A 14,650-nucleotide genomic window follows, 5' to 3' on the forward strand; every position below is an offset into this window, starting at 1 on the left:
TCTTATCATTTTTAGAATAAAACTGGGCAGCGACTTCCACATTTTGTATGTGACAAAGCAAGATAGAGAGAGAGAGAGAGAGTATTTTTATTATTGTTTTGAATGGGAAGCAAGTAAGAAGGACCATTTGTTTTCTTGTCTGCTGGATCATGTGCTTGCATCACGAGGCTGGCTGCCCACATCTCATTTCAAAGTCATTCTCTCACTACAATTATGGTTCACACTTTGGGTGCAGTCAGGAACTGTCTCCCTGCTGCTAACATTATTGTTCTTGTCACAGCTGAGTCTGTACTGCTATCAACTAGCGTATCATAACGCATCGACTTTGGAAGTGATAAGGACACTCTTACTGTGTATTCCTTCCTTGAGATGCCAACCTAGAGGTAGAAACAGGAAACCAGGCGAGCTACAGCTACTTACAGGGTTTGGCCGAGACATTCTCTCATTCAATCATATATAGATTAATTAAGCAAAAATAGATGCGCTTCAACAGTATTTTACACTATAAGTTGGATCACAAATAAAAGTTGCTAACTGCAGTTATCAAATGAAAAGAAGGCTGCTAGTCTCTGGTTCGAGCCGAATTGCCGCCGCTCTGAACCTGTATACTAGTTGACATGCATCGAAGGCTCCTCCGCACCAAGCACCTTTCTAACTCGGGTCCTTAAGAGCTTCAACTTTTATTCGGGCCTTCTACTCACTCAAAGCGAAAAACCAGTTGGTATTCTTAGTAGAAGACCCCTAAAGCAATGCCCATTATCTTTTTTTCCTTGTTTTTCTTTTAACCATTGGTCGCAGAGAATCGGATAACCATATTAGATGGCTAGCCAAAGTCACTATTCAATATATATATATATATATATATATATATATATATATATATATATATATATATTTAGATACATATATTTTAGGACCTACTGTGGTTTTTGCTGAAAGACATTTAACCAAGGATGGCAGATCAGCATCAAGATGTGCATGATTAGTCTATTTCATGGGTTGGAATTTAGTCTGTCAAAGTGAGTGGACCCAGCAACAAAGAATGCAGTGGTAGGTTCAATCTTCACCTGCCTCACTCAAGGGAGAGATCAGCTTAACTCTTCACGATCACTTTTTTTTTTATGTAAAAAAAAGTTTGGTGTAATTAAACGGTTGAAGATGGCACGTATAAGTTTATGACATATGCTTTTCATATTATATTTTCTAAACTTCGAATCTGATTTTTATATATATATTTTGCTGGACCAAACTCCACCCCTCTACACGACTTGTTTGAGGGTAGGTATTGACTTAGACAGTTCGGCGCCTATGGTGCAGACTTTGTTTGGCTCGATCTGCTTCAATTATTACACCAGCAATCGAACCTTTTTAGCTATGTATTAGCAATATATATTCACATAATCTTATGTAGAATGAGAAAAGAAAAAGAAAAATAAACTTTGGAAATTTTTTTTTAGATTTACCAAGGAAAAAGATGAAGGAATATTCGAATATGTGAAAATAATCATGCCTTAAACGGTGAGACAATTTCAGAGTTTTCAGTTTCCTGATAAATGTGACAAACAACATGTGCTGCTACCACCAAATTTGGGATCTCAAAAGTTTTCACAAGGAAATCAATGTCAGGGACTTCTGAACTAAAGATTCTCTTAGTTCAGGAACTTGGTCGTTCGCAGGAATATTAATGGGAAGCAGCGAAAGCAAGTAGCAGGGTCGAGGAGAGATGCGCGTCGGTGCTGACAGTGGGAAATACGCAATTCCATGATTCCTTGACCTTGAAATGAGCAAATCTCTCGACCAAAAACAAATCAAACACGTCGTTTTATAAAGAGGGTTCTAAGAAATTTGTTCCCTTGGAACGACACTTTCGGATCATTAACAATATATATATATATATATATATATATATAACGATAACTTGAAATATATTTTTATTTAGTTGTGAATTCATTTTTAAGTCATGGATTTTTATTTTGAAAAAAAAAAATCAGCATTGGTAGCATGCAGTGTCATTAAAATAAGGAATTGAGCCAAACCCTGAATTAGCTGGCTCGCCAATGGCTGGTAAGCAGCATGTCGCTAGTTCAAATCTCACGCCAATGGCTGGTAAGCGGCATGTCGCTAGTTCAAATCTCATAGGCATCTCACTTTTGCCAAAGCATGGTAAAGATTACTAGCTATAAAATTTTATATTTTAAAAGTACATCAATATGTAAATAAAAAAAAATTCCTGAAAGATCAATGTGAAAGTAAGAATTTTGTTTAAGTCTATGTGGGCAATTGCCCACACAATGCCCATACGAGCATCTGCCCAACTTACCTCACAAGAAGACGTCATTCTGACTACATGTCTGCGCCATACACAAGCGAACGTGCTCGCACTGACTCATAGATGCGTTAATTTTTTTAGTAACTTTTTATTGCTTTCGTCGTTTTTATTAAGTATTGTTTTAATAATAAAAAAAACTGGAAACAATCTGTTTGGTTGATTAGAAAAGAGCAAAACCAAAGTTTAATTTAAAATTTCAAATTTACCTCCATGCTTCCCGGAAAACATGGAAGCCCAGTTTGAACTTTAGGTTTATCATTTTGACCATCATGTGAATAATCTTATTTAATAATCTTCAGGAAATATTATATTTTTTTCCTATAGCTTCAAGCTTTTTTACTTATTTATTAAAAAGCCACGAACTTATCCATACGCAAAACCACAAAGAACAGTCACTTTTTATTAACTGCTGACGATTTAAAAGTGATAACAACAATAACAATGTTAAAGCATTGATTTTAACGTTATTTTGAGTGTTTATAAATGACGTTATATTGAAAATGGTGACAGACTTATGTCAACTTGACGTTTTTAGCCACAGCTTTTCCTAAACAAGCTCCCCAAAAAATGGCTTGGGTTTGACAGTGGCAGAATCCCAAGGCCGTGAACGTGATTTGAGATCTCGAGATCAGGTCACCAATTATAATAAGAGTTTTGGATTTCTTGCTTGGAAGATGTATAAATTACAGCAAGAATTTGTCGTCAATCTTGAACGCCAGTTGAGATTTCGGAAGCGTTGGATGAATTACAATAAAGATTTAAGAGCTCTTGCCTGAAAGATTCATGAATTTATAATAGAATCTTTTCCTGAATTTCAGGTCTCAGATCTTGGCTTCTGAAACCTTGGGGTCAAGTCAATAAATGATAATGCACATTAAGCTTTCTTATTCGAAGGATCCATGAACTAAAACAAGAATCAGCCTCAATCTGTAATCACACTCTTCCCCTTTCATTTGAACTCCCATTGGGAGAGATTCATGAACTTGGTGGGTAACGAAGATCCAGAATTGTGGTTCTAAAATCTGTGGTTTGAGAGAACCCTGTGTCAAATCCAATCTTTTGATCTCAAACTCGAGGCAGTCAGTCGCCCTTTAGCGGCCTCTGTTGCAGAGAAGCCATGGCGAGCCAATGAGTGTTCACGAGTTAGACTAGCAGTCGATTGGTAACTTGGTCATGGAGTTCCGTTCCATTGAAGCTTCCTGAGGTGCAGTTCTGCCACACTGACCTGAGCGAAACTTTTGAGGGTTCAGTAATTTCTGTCTTTTTGAGAGCTTTCACATAGAAAACAACCACAGAGCATGACATATGCAACGAGACGATGGAAAGCAAGGTGCAGAAGTATGACATATGGAAAATGACACAGGGAAACTCAGTGAAACTTTTCAGGGTTCGGGAGATAATGAAATTCTTCTCCGAAACTTTTTCCATGGAAGATGAGACTCAGACTTTCGCATCTTCTGTTTTTCCATGTGAAATCGATGTTGAAAAAAATTGTCCTGAATGAGTTGGAAAGTCCCAAAATATTACAGGGAGATGGATTGAGTATAACGCGGTTGCGCATCGCATCGAATGCCGGTTAACCATCGGAGGGTGTCACCAAATCCCCTTTTCTGATAAGCCCAAGGTCAGGACCAACGCCGTCTCCGATTTGACAGTCGACGGTAGAATCTCTGCTTTCTTTCTCTTTCAAATCCTCTGCTCTCTCTCTCTCTCTGTCTCACTTCTGTCTGTGTAACTGGGATTCAGATATCAGAGAGAGAGAAGGAGGGTGCTTTTGAGAAGATGAAGGCCCAAAATATCAAAATTTTTCTGTGAGCTGCCCGTAGGCAGTGGGGCCTTCTGCCCGGGCCCACGCGGTCAGCATGGAGGGAAGGGCACCCAGAGAAAAAAAAACTCAGCTTTTTATACTCCATGATCACGCAACTCTGCTGTTGGTGCTGGCCGGGGCTTAGTTCCCCTTTCTCTCTCTTCTTCCAGCCCCTTTCTGTCTTTCTCTCTCGCTCGTACATTTTTTGACATCTTTCTTCTTCTCTTGCCCAATTTGGCGATGCCCATGAAGGGCAAATAGAGTGGGGTTGTTGTTCCTTACTGAGTGAGGGGTGTCGAGAGAGAGAGAATGGGCCAGGGGATGAGTTGCACGGTGAGTGGGGGGAGCCATAGTTGGTTCAATGCAGTTCGGGAAGGGGATGTGGAGACGGTCGTGTCCCTTCTGGACAGGGAGCCGCTGCTGCTTCTTCAGGCCACCACCACCTACGACAAGCTCTCCGCCTTACACCTTGCCGCCGCCAATGGTCAGCTGGAGGTCTCTTTCTCTCTCTCTCTCCCTATCTTCCTTCGCTGTGACTTGGTTGGAGTTGCGAACTTGGTTCCTGGAATTTTTGGTTCTCTTGTTTTCTTGGTTGGTATTTGGATGGGGACTTGAAGGAATCGGATGTTGTACTTCTGATGTGAATCTTTGTTTCTTGATTTTTTTTTGCTTTCAGGTTCTTAGTTTGTTACTGGATCGATCGGTTCATCCGGATGTATTGAATCGTCATAAACAGGTGAGGAATCACGTTCTTATTATTACTGATATTGTCATTGTTATTATTACCATTAATACTTCTTGTTGTAAAGGTTGGTGCTTCCTTTTTCTAGTTTGGTTGATCTGTTGTTCAGGGTAGTTGTGGTATTCTTTTGTGGCTTGATGTATTTGATCGAAAATGGTTCAGACTCCCCTGATGCTGGCTGCAATGCATGGGAAGATCTCCTGCGTTCAGAAGCTGCTAGAAGCGGGCGCAAATGTAAGTGTATTTGTCTCAAGTTTTTTTTCTCTTGATATTTCCATTATGAAACTGTTTGTCCAATTGTCAGCGTCTTTTCATCTGCTCTTGGTGATGACGGAACAGAGATTGAGACGGAATGCTCTTTTGATTTTCTTTTCCAGATCTTGAAGTTCGACTCCTCACATGGCAGAACATGCTTGCACCATGCTGCATATTATGGCCATTCAGACTGCCTACAGGCCATTCTTTCTGCTGCCCATTCCACACCCATCGCTGATTCTTGGTAGGTCTCCTGGAAGATCTTTTAGTCCTGATCATGCTTCTCATAATCGGTTCAGTATGAACTGAAAACGGAACACCGATTTAAATTTTGATGCATGTTTTGGCTTCGATTAACGAAGATTTCTCTGCTATGCAGGGGATTTGCAAGGTTTGTTAATGTGAGAGATGGAACTGGAGCCACACCGTTGCACTTGGCTTCTCGGGCTGGAAGGCCTGATTGTGTGCATGTTCTCTTGGACAATGGAGGGCTTGTTTGTGCATCCACTGGCGGCCATGGGTAGATTCCTGAAATGCCCAATTACGGCTTCTGCGCCTGAACTTGTTTTCCTCTTAATAATATTGAACTTTCTTTCGTGTTAATTAGCAGAATTTTGGTCAGTGTTCCAGGTAGTACTCCCTTGCATTTGGCAGCGCGGGGAGGGTGTCTGGACTGTGTTCGTGAGCTGCTTGCTTGGGGAGCAGACCGGCGTCAGCGAGATTCTTCAGGGTATGCTGGCATGGTTTTGTAGTCTCAATTATTTCCTCACAGAGCTTCATTGTTTAAATCATTTTGTTCTGTTTTACTGGCCTGATCTTTGATCTGAAGCAGCCTAAAGTTTGAATGTCATGCTGGTTTCCCTCTAGTTTTGCAGAAGAACATAATTCCATAGGCAAGATTCCATGTTATTTTTTTTTCATTTGCTATTTGCCAAGTGTCCTGCTTCCTGTTACTCTACTCCTTGCGTGCTCTCGATCCTTCACGCGTGCAGCTTGCAAACAGAGAACTAGTTTTAGCAACTCTGGCAGCAATTTCTTAGGAAAGCAAAGAAGAAAATAAGATATACTGATATAACTATGAGATTTTAAGTAGATAAATTCATATCCCAAAGAAGGAACCAACATTCACATAATCTGTGAAATCTTGGACCATGATTCTTGGTTATTCCATTAGGCTAAGGGCATGTTAGCGCATCAGTATTAGGAGCAGATTTTTTTTCCCGTGAACTATGATGGGAGCGAAACTTTGTGAATTTACATAGCGTCTTGATTAAATGAATGTCATTTGAATGGCCAACTTTGACGTTTATACGCAGGAGGATGCCATATGCTGTAGCACTGAAGTATAGACATGAAGCATGTGCAGCATTGCTGAATCCCAACTCTGCTGAGCCACTTTATTGGCCATCACCCTTGAAGTTCATCAGTGAACTTGATCCAGGTGCCAAAGTCCTTTTGGAGAGAGCTCTCACGGAGGCTAACAGAGCAAGGGAGAGGGACATCCTAAAGGGGGCTGCTGATTCATCACTGTCTTCTTGCCAATCAGACATCTCTGCGGAGGATAATATTTCGGAGGTTTCTCTCTCTCTCTCTCTCTCTCTCTCTCTCTGTGTGTGTGTGTGTGTGTGTGGTTATAGAAACTCTATGTTGATCCTTTTGCGAGAAAATCTTAATTAGAACTTTCTTGTGCTTTGGACGCTTTGTTCCTCTTTCACTCATGCAAGTTGTTTTGTTTCTTTTGAATTTTCCACAGGTTAGCGATTCTGAGCTCTGTTGCATCTGCTTCGATCAGGTCTGCACTATTGAGGTTCAAGACTGCGGACATCAGATGTGTGCCCACTGCACGTTAGCCCTCTGTTGTCACAGTAAACCAAACCCTGTTACATCCTGCTCGGCCGCACCCACCTGCCCCTTTTGCCGCAGCACCATTGTGCAGCTTGTAGTTGCCAAGCCCAAAATCGATGATGGGGAAAACGATGGCACGTCCAAAAGTCAAAGGTCTAGACAATTGAGGAGTTTAAGCGAAGGAAGCAGCAGCTTCAAAGGCATATCTGCAGTGGGTTCATTTGGAAAAACTGGCACTCTCACTTCTGGTAGGATTGCAGATGGCAGTGAGTTGGCGGATAAGCCTTGATGGAAGACGCACCATTTCCACTTATTTTTGCATGAAAAGAGGCCCTGCTGTTTGCTGACCTGCGGAGTTCTCCGTCCCCCAGAGTTCAGTTTTTTGTGCTGGATGCAAATGCTGGAGGATCTGCTAAATAAGCCAAGTTGGTGGCAGAGTTTAGTTCTTCGTGAGCCTTCGTAAGTTCGGCCTATGAAGAAGGAAATACATGAAGCTAGCAGGTATTTTTTTTGTCCGCTAATCTGAAACTTCCGTTTCAAAATCTCCTCAGTTGCCTAAATCCGAAAAGCATTGTCCAGCGGCAGTATTGTTGTATTCTGTGCATATCCGCTTGTCCACGCGCATGCACCTGCAAGCGTGCGTGGGCGTGCTCGTGTATTTCTCATGCCTGCGCTCTGCAAATAGTATATATGCTTGTATATCCGTATGTTGAGCAATGAGCAAAAGCCATTAAAGAAGGCCATGTAAAAAAACTTGGTCTCGGTTCTCTTGATTGTGAATCTGAGTTTGCTTCTGATCGTAACAAAGATTGCAGTTCACCCTTAATCACAAAATCAAAAGATTTCAGTTCTCTTTCTCAAAAAAAAAAAAAAAAAAAAAATTACAGAGGTTAAGATAGCTGAATAGACAGATGCGCCGAAAGAACTCGACGTACAGCAGCAGTTGCTTCAGAGAGGTTTAATTGTTTGTTGAACAGTTGACGTGATGAGGGAGAAGGAAAGCAGCAGTTACCATGATGCAGACGAATGAATGATCGTACCTAACGTCTCTCCTGACTCCATGTGGAGTGCGTCTCCTTCGCCTGATGATGATGATGATTGACGACGACGCGCGCCCTCTCTCTCTCTCTTCTCTCTTTTGCTTCTTTTTATTGGTGGTGGGACGATGGGGAGAGGAAGGAAACCGGAAAATCGATGGCGTCCCTTCACCATCACCCTCGGAACCTGCGCTGGCTTCATCCTCTTCTTGCCACCTTCTCTGTGGGCCCCACGGGCGAAACCAAAAATCTCAGTCCTTTTAGCCAATCCAAAGCGATGTTTCCCCCCCACTGTGGGGCCCACCGGCCTTACTAAGGCACCTTCTCTCGCTCAACGCGATTGGCCAGTGGCTTCCATTGGTGGGTCCCTTCCCTATCCTTCGCTCGCTTGCTGGGTCCCAGGTCTCTTCGGGCCCTCACGTAACGGTTTTTTCCCCTTTTTTTTGGTTTATATTATAACGTTTTTTTGTAGTTTATAAATAAAAGCCCAGCTTTAAATAAAATAAGGAGAGCTTTCTTTCTCCCGTTCTTTATAGTAGTATATCTTTCAGTTTACGCGGTTAAATATAAAGGTTTTTACAATGATGCTCTGTTCGAAGGATAATTGAACGTAAAAGTGCGGACCCAGTTTGTGTTTCGAAACCATTAAATCCGTTTTCTAAGTTCGAATACTTTGCATCAAGCCCTCACATGGTAGCTTTCGCTTACCTAAACTGTGATTTGATGGTCGGCCGGTGACAATAAATTGTTGTGTTGCAAATTTTATTTATATGATAGAAACAATCCCCTAAGTTTGATGGCACCATCAAGATCATAATTATGATGCGCTGCATAGGTAGGATTAGAGCAGCCCGTGCCCGACCATGTCCACAACTTAAGGCTCTGAGCTTCACACGTCTTATTTCATGGGCCAACCAATGACTTCACTATAAGCCAACACTTGGCCTTGATAGAATCCATATAAAAAAACCTCAATAGGGATGTTAATGGATCAGATTCAGATTTAATGCATTTATTATTACAGCATTGAACATATACTAATGTGACTCAAAAGTTTAGGTAACAGAACAATGTATTTCAACCCAACAATTTAATTCGCTGTGATTCAAGCAGACTATGACAACATTGTTCCTATCCTGTAGTGAGGTTTGAACTTTGAATTCATCGCCAGGTACGTCTACTAAGTAAAGAACGTCCACAGTGAAGAAAAGGCAGGGAGCCTATCTCCCGCATCGCTCATCGGAAAGAACGTCCACAGCAGTTACATGGTCTGTATGATTAAAGCGAAGAGTAAATTGGAACAGAATCTGAACTGCCTATGGAAACTTTTCGTTTCGGCATTTAAGAAAAAATGGCAGCACACTGAACAAGAAAGAAAATCGTGTCTTTGGAAACATGTGTACAAGTGTGTGGTTTTCTTTGGATTCTCAGTCTCTAAGTGAGAAGCCAATTCAATCAAACGCGATTATTTGCGGCACAATAGCTTGAGCTTCTTCCTGGGACGTGGTATTCCAAATGTAAAAAAATGACGATAGAGGATTTACGAAAAACCAGCTTCATCACGTCCAGTCGTCTTCTTCCATTATCTCATTTCTGTTAGCATTAAAAATGGCCCAGATCTAGTGGGAGAGCTTTGTCATCTTTGGATCCAAGACGGCCTCCAATATGTTTAGATTTCCTAGATTCAGATTGCACGCAGCCCGTTGACAAAAGATCTGGTGATTTATTATTTACTGTTTGTGGTTGGTGGTAGCATCACTTCTAGCTGAAAAAAAATTATCGATTTTGGTACATCGACAGTGGGAGGCTGGAAGAAAGAATCTCTTGTTTTTCTTGGATTTACTGTTCCACTTGCCAAGCTACTAACCAAGAGCTCCAAGAAGTTGCCATCTCCTCGAGACGAACGAGAAAGATATGTTGAATAACTGAGCAACTGGCTGCCCATTATTGATCGCGTAACCATAGTTTCTTTGCCCCTGTTTCACCTGCTAAGCGATTGCGCTTGAACTACTAAATGTGGTTTCAGTTGCAGCTACATTAGCATGGACCTCAGCTGCATAGCCAAATTGGTCGGGCTAGGAGAATTTAAGCAGCGGATCTCCAGTTCGATCTCGATAGATGCTATGTCCTTGAACTAAAAAATGGGATGGAAGCACAGCGCTGATGTACATTGGACACAGACAGCAACTCAGCTAATGACCTACGAGGGAGGGTTCACTTTCAAACTCTTTTTTGGGTAGTGGATCACATAAATCCTCTCACTCACCTTGAACTAAATTTTCATGAATATCTAAGTTTCTTTTCAAAATGTAAGAAGAAAATCAGTAGTAATCAAGTCACCTTTGTCAGGTCCAACTTGCAATTGTCTTCTTATTGTGAGAGGAAAAAAAAAATCCACAAGAAAAAAATAAATAAATTGGTGGTGTGAAGTCTCTTTTTTGTTTGCCAAATTCTTTCAACGCCATATGCCAATTGAACAACACATTTAACCGTCGCAGTTCTAAAAAGATAACATCAAAGGATCTGTTAAATGGATTAAGAAATGACCTTTCCAGTTAGGCGCCTACAGAGATTTTCAAAATACATCATTCATCATTGTCATCATCATGATGATCATCCTCTCTCTCTCTCTCTCTCTCTCTCTCTCTCTTTTTGTGATGAAACGAATTGTTTCAGTTTTTTTCTTTGTTCCTTCCTTTTGTGTGTTCTTCAAGGTAGACAATGTAAATTCTGTGGTCTTCACCAAAAGTCTGTAGAGAAGGATGCCGTCGAAGCCCTTCAAGTGACACAGAAATCTACAGCCTTGACCAGAAACTGTGAAGAAAGATGCAAGTCACCTAGGATGATACAGAAATCTTAGCGTTCAGAAGTGGCAGCTCCAGGCCTGTACTCTCCAATTCCAAGCAGGTCCTGTCTCCATCATAAACACCAAATACATCAGCTTGTTACAAGTACCATAAGAAAGTTTAATACTGAAGTCTAAATCGAGCATGAAGTTTCTGATTATGTATCTCAAAAATGCAGCAGCAGACTTGGCACGGATGGACTTACTTGGCATGCTTTATTCTTAGCTCTGGTTTCCGCCGTGCTTGGGATATCATGATTTGGTTTCGTGAATTTTTTCTCTCCACGTTCGCATGAGCCCCATCCATCTGAGAACCTCCCACCCCTATTAACCAAAACAAATGGGGCAAAAAAATCAAATGGAATGAAATCTCAATAGAAGATCAGCATGCAGTAAAATGAATCAATTGCACATACTGCATGAAGGCTCTAACAATAAATTCAGCACGCTGGACGTTGCGATTCTGATCAATGTCTATCTTCTTGTCCTTAATTTCAAATGAAAGGTTAAAGAAAAACGATATTTTCCTCCATCCTGTAGAAGAACGGCATGTTTCCAATATCAAGAAGTCTGATGAGGATATAACAGGAAAACGAAAAAGCCATGGTTTCCAATAGTTTACCTGTTTTCTTGATAAAGGGGTGTCCTGCAATCATCGTATAGTCGCCTTTCTCTAGGATCTGCACAGTGCAAATATCAAATAGGGAATCTAAATTTAGGCCTCTGCAGAAAACTGAAACACAATTCGCTTATCAGGATGTCATGCAACGTGCACAATTGACCATCCCGTCCATCACAACCAAATGATACTTAACTAGCCTATAAAACCAAAGGCAGGGATGTCCTTCCCGTTTCCACAAGAGCATTTAAACTTTAAAGTACGGCTTTCCAATTATGGTTGCATACGGAAGGATAATAAGTTTGAACTGGCATATTTGCCCGGAGATCAAATGCATGCAATTAAGAAACTCTCAGCACAGAACATTTTAAAAAAAACTTAATAGCCTTATGCCTTCCTATTTTTCAAGAGGTCACAATCGTTTTCAGAGAGATTACAGAGAAATTCTTTGGCAGCTAGATTTATCCATGTGAACTGTAGCTGCTATAAGGATGTGGATGCCACATTACATCTTCTAAAGTGTCTGCTAAGAAATCTGAAGTTTCTGAACTTAGGTGGTTTAAGCTACCTGGATGCCTAGAACTTTTTCAGTCCAGGACATGTTGGAGAGTTGGCAAATGTTCATAAACAATCAGAAGTGACCAAAGCTGCAAACTGGATCAGTTGGGACCTAGAGTTGAGACATAGTCATGTTGCTTTTCTCTTACTACTGCATGCATAGAACGGAAATCTACTTCGGTTCCCCGGGTGAGATATGGTCACTTTGTCAAAAACAGTACCACAAGACATCATTGGCAACAACACGAATATGGAACTAGCTTACACGGATAATTGGAAATTATTTGGTATACAGTCTTCAATGAACAAGGATTTTTATATTAAGACCATTGTGTCTGGTTGATGCACTTGTTGTAATCCGAAAGATTATAGTGGCATGTTCGGATCGCACAAAAGCATGAGACTTCACCAATTACTGACATAATTTTAGGACCAATCAACCACTTTATGTCCAATTTTGAAAACATTGAGAAGTTTCAAACTAAAAAGATTGTACCCACTTATGCTACATATACCAAAAGAAAGTCAAAAGACTTTTGGCTAGCTAAGTCTTCATGGCAACAAATAAATTTCAGTCTCATCACAAACCCATACACGCGTTTCTGCAAGAGGAGAAAACGGAAAGTGAAGGTACAGTGAAATGCTTTGGGAGACCATCTTGGAACATGATTACCAAGACAAACTATGTTGCCAATTAATCACGATTTCCTACAAAACCCATAATCTTCCAAGCCAATCCAATGAAGCAGAAGAGACAATGATAAAATTACAATTCCTGGGTGCAATCTCCAGTAGAAAAGCCACGATCTTGAAACCATAACTAAGGAGGATAATAAAGGGAAAGATGATTTACCGCCATTGCAGCGTTCTGGTACTGCTTGAAGAGAGACACAGAAGGCATCTTCAAGGACAAGCTATGCTCGAAATTCTCATTTGGCAACCGTCGGTTCGCTTCCATATCGAGGTTTCTCATCACCGGATACATCTCTTGCACGCCATACCTCTCCGGCACCACTGATGACGACGAATAACCCTGCGATCGCCCTGGATTCCTGTGAATGGCAACAATCTGCTTCCCGCAATCAAATCGGTCTCCTCCACCCGCCATCCTCATCATCTTCCGCGGCCGGCTCGCCCACGGCTCCTCCAAGACTTCACCGTCCGCAGAAGGACTGCCGCCATCCTCCTCCACCGTGTAAGCCGGTCTAGGGTTTTTGCATATTCGTGTGGTAGGGGAAATGGGGGAGACAGAGGGCATCGAAGCATGGTTGTGCTTCAGAGAACTAGGACGGCGGGCATGTGAATTAGAGGCCGAGTGGGCAGCGGCGGCGGAGTCGATAACTGCCCACAACTCCGCGTCGTCAAGATCTGTATCGTCCACGGATAGGTACACTGATGACATTGGTTGCCGGAGCTCGGATCGGTAGCCGGAACGATGACGACGACGGGCTTCGTAGCGAGTCGGAGTCAGGTCCGTTTCTGCTGCCGTAGATCCAAGATGGGTTCTGATTTGAATTTGAACAAAGGATGGGCGGGAAAATGGGGCAGCATATAAAGCAACCAATGGATCGGCTGGATCCTAATCCAATTCCAAGACATTTGTATTTATATTATTTGTTGTTAATAACAGGCTGTGCTACTTATATAGAAATATTATCTCATCTAACATTAGTGAAAGAACAAATTGACTCTTGATCAAACAGATTGACTTATATATTTTGCAACTTAATTTTTCAGAATCTAATCTTCTTGAAATCCACAAGATAGGGGACCGTTTATATTTGGCTCCACTAATGTTCTAAAAAAGAGAAATGTTTTATCCTACCATCCAGAATGAGAGATGAAATACGACGACGCCCACAAGAATCAAACTACAACTAGGAAGCTTAGTTGATGCTAATCCGACCTACCAGCTATATTATGCCCCTCGGTCCGAGACAGTCTCACCACCCATTCAAACAAAAGATGTCGCTACCATCCAAAGTGAACTCCAATTGTGTTTGATTGGGTGTCCCAAAATAATGTGCATTTGGAAGAATTCACCTCAGAAATAATACATCTTGTGATTCAAACACGCTATTAGTGTTGCAAACACCCAATGTCGCTTTCGACTCCTGCCAGGCCGCGCATCATTACTTCAGTTTTTCTGCATCAAAATGGATCGGGTCTCATCACCAAAACATCAAATCTATCTATAGTGAACCGATTCGATTCGATGGCCGAATAATTGGTGTGAGCTGTCAGTTTTTTTAATTAATTTTTAAATAATTAAAAAAATTTATAAGCGATTTATTCAGCAAACAACAGTCTGGCTGCCGATTCACTCCAAAAGCCCATTTTTATGTCATTGCTGACGGAAGGGGAGGTGAAATAAAGGGGTGCCAGTAAATAATGGCAGCCATTCACATGCTATAAGCAACACACAGGGGAAAAAAAAATGACACCCACAGCTGTTGAAGATGGAGCTCAATTAATGACTTACCCCTCTCCCTCTCTCTCTAACAAGAAGAATTAAATCAATGTTTGAATTACTCTTGATAAAAATAACACTGAATTGGATCGATCAGGCTGCTCATTCAATGCATCATCTGATCCGATGGTTGAGTTCTATCT

The 14,650-nt window shown here is 41.3% G+C and overlaps 2 protein-coding genes across 4 annotated transcripts; one reads left to right on the forward strand and one right to left on the reverse strand.

Moving 5' to 3' along the window:
• Positions 1-4,113: 4,113 nt before the first annotated feature.
• Positions 4,114-7,716, forward strand: LOC116256855 (E3 ubiquitin-protein ligase XB3-like). Of its 2 annotated transcripts, none has more exons than XM_031633374.2 (8): positions 4,114-4,631; positions 4,813-4,872; positions 5,041-5,112; positions 5,256-5,377; positions 5,513-5,653; positions 5,744-5,863; positions 6,450-6,708; positions 6,887-7,716. In XM_031633374.2, exons 1-8 carry the CDS (start codon positions 4,446-4,448, stop codon positions 7,265-7,267), a joined length of 1,341 nt encoding a protein of 446 aa, XP_031489234.1. In that variant the 5' UTR covers positions 4,114-4,445; the 3' UTR covers positions 7,268-7,716. The 2 variants fall into 2 exon arrangements, with proteins under 2 accessions (XP_031489234.1, XP_031489235.1); XM_031633375.2 differs by having other exon boundaries at positions 4,121-4,631; positions 5,756-5,863; positions 6,887-7,681.
• Positions 7,717-10,423: 2,707 nt separating this feature from the next.
• Positions 10,424-13,534, reverse strand: LOC116256416 (uncharacterized). 2 transcript variants are annotated; one of them, XM_031632778.2, is made up of 5 exons: positions 12,891-13,534; positions 11,483-11,540; positions 11,277-11,394; positions 11,067-11,184; positions 10,424-10,925 (listed from the first exon to the last, which is right to left on the reverse strand). In XM_031632778.2, exons 1-5 carry the CDS (start codon positions 13,437-13,439, stop codon positions 10,872-10,874), a joined length of 897 nt encoding a protein of 298 aa, XP_031488638.1. In that variant the 5' UTR covers positions 13,440-13,534; the 3' UTR covers positions 10,424-10,871. The 2 variants fall into 2 exon arrangements, with proteins under 2 accessions (XP_031488638.1, XP_049934355.1); XM_050078398.1 differs by lacking the exon at positions 11,277-11,394.
• Positions 13,535-14,650: the final 1,116 nt, after the last annotated feature.

The sequence above is a fragment of the Nymphaea colorata genome, chromosome 6 (assembly GCF_008831285.2).
Source record: "Nymphaea colorata isolate Beijing-Zhang1983 chromosome 6, ASM883128v2, whole genome shotgun sequence".
NCBI classification, from domain to species: domain Eukaryota; kingdom Viridiplantae; phylum Streptophyta; class Magnoliopsida; order Nymphaeales; family Nymphaeaceae; genus Nymphaea; species Nymphaea colorata.

Coding starts and splice junctions, on each gene's coding strand:
- LOC116256416 (XM_031632778.2), bottom strand. CDS start 13,439: ATGTCATCAGTGTACCTATCCGTGGACGATACAGATCTTGACGACGCG. Junction 11,185..11,276: donor ATTGTTAGAGCCTTCATGCA/GTATGTGCAATT, acceptor TTTGGTTAATAG/GGGTGGGAGGTTCTCAGATG. Junction 10,926..11,066: donor CTAAGAATAAAGCATGCCAA/GTAAGTCCATCC, acceptor TGATGGAGACAG/GACCTGCTTGGAATTGGAGA.
- LOC116256855 (XM_031633374.2), top strand. CDS start 4,446: ATGGGCCAGGGGATGAGTTGCACGGTGAGTGGGGGGAGCCATAGTTGG. Junction 4,873..5,040: donor TATTGAATCGTCATAAACAG/GTGAGGAATCAC, acceptor AAAATGGTTCAG/ACTCCCCTGATGCTGGCTGC. Junction 6,709..6,886: donor CGGAGGATAATATTTCGGAG/GTTTCTCTCTCT, acceptor AATTTTCCACAG/GTTAGCGATTCTGAGCTCTG.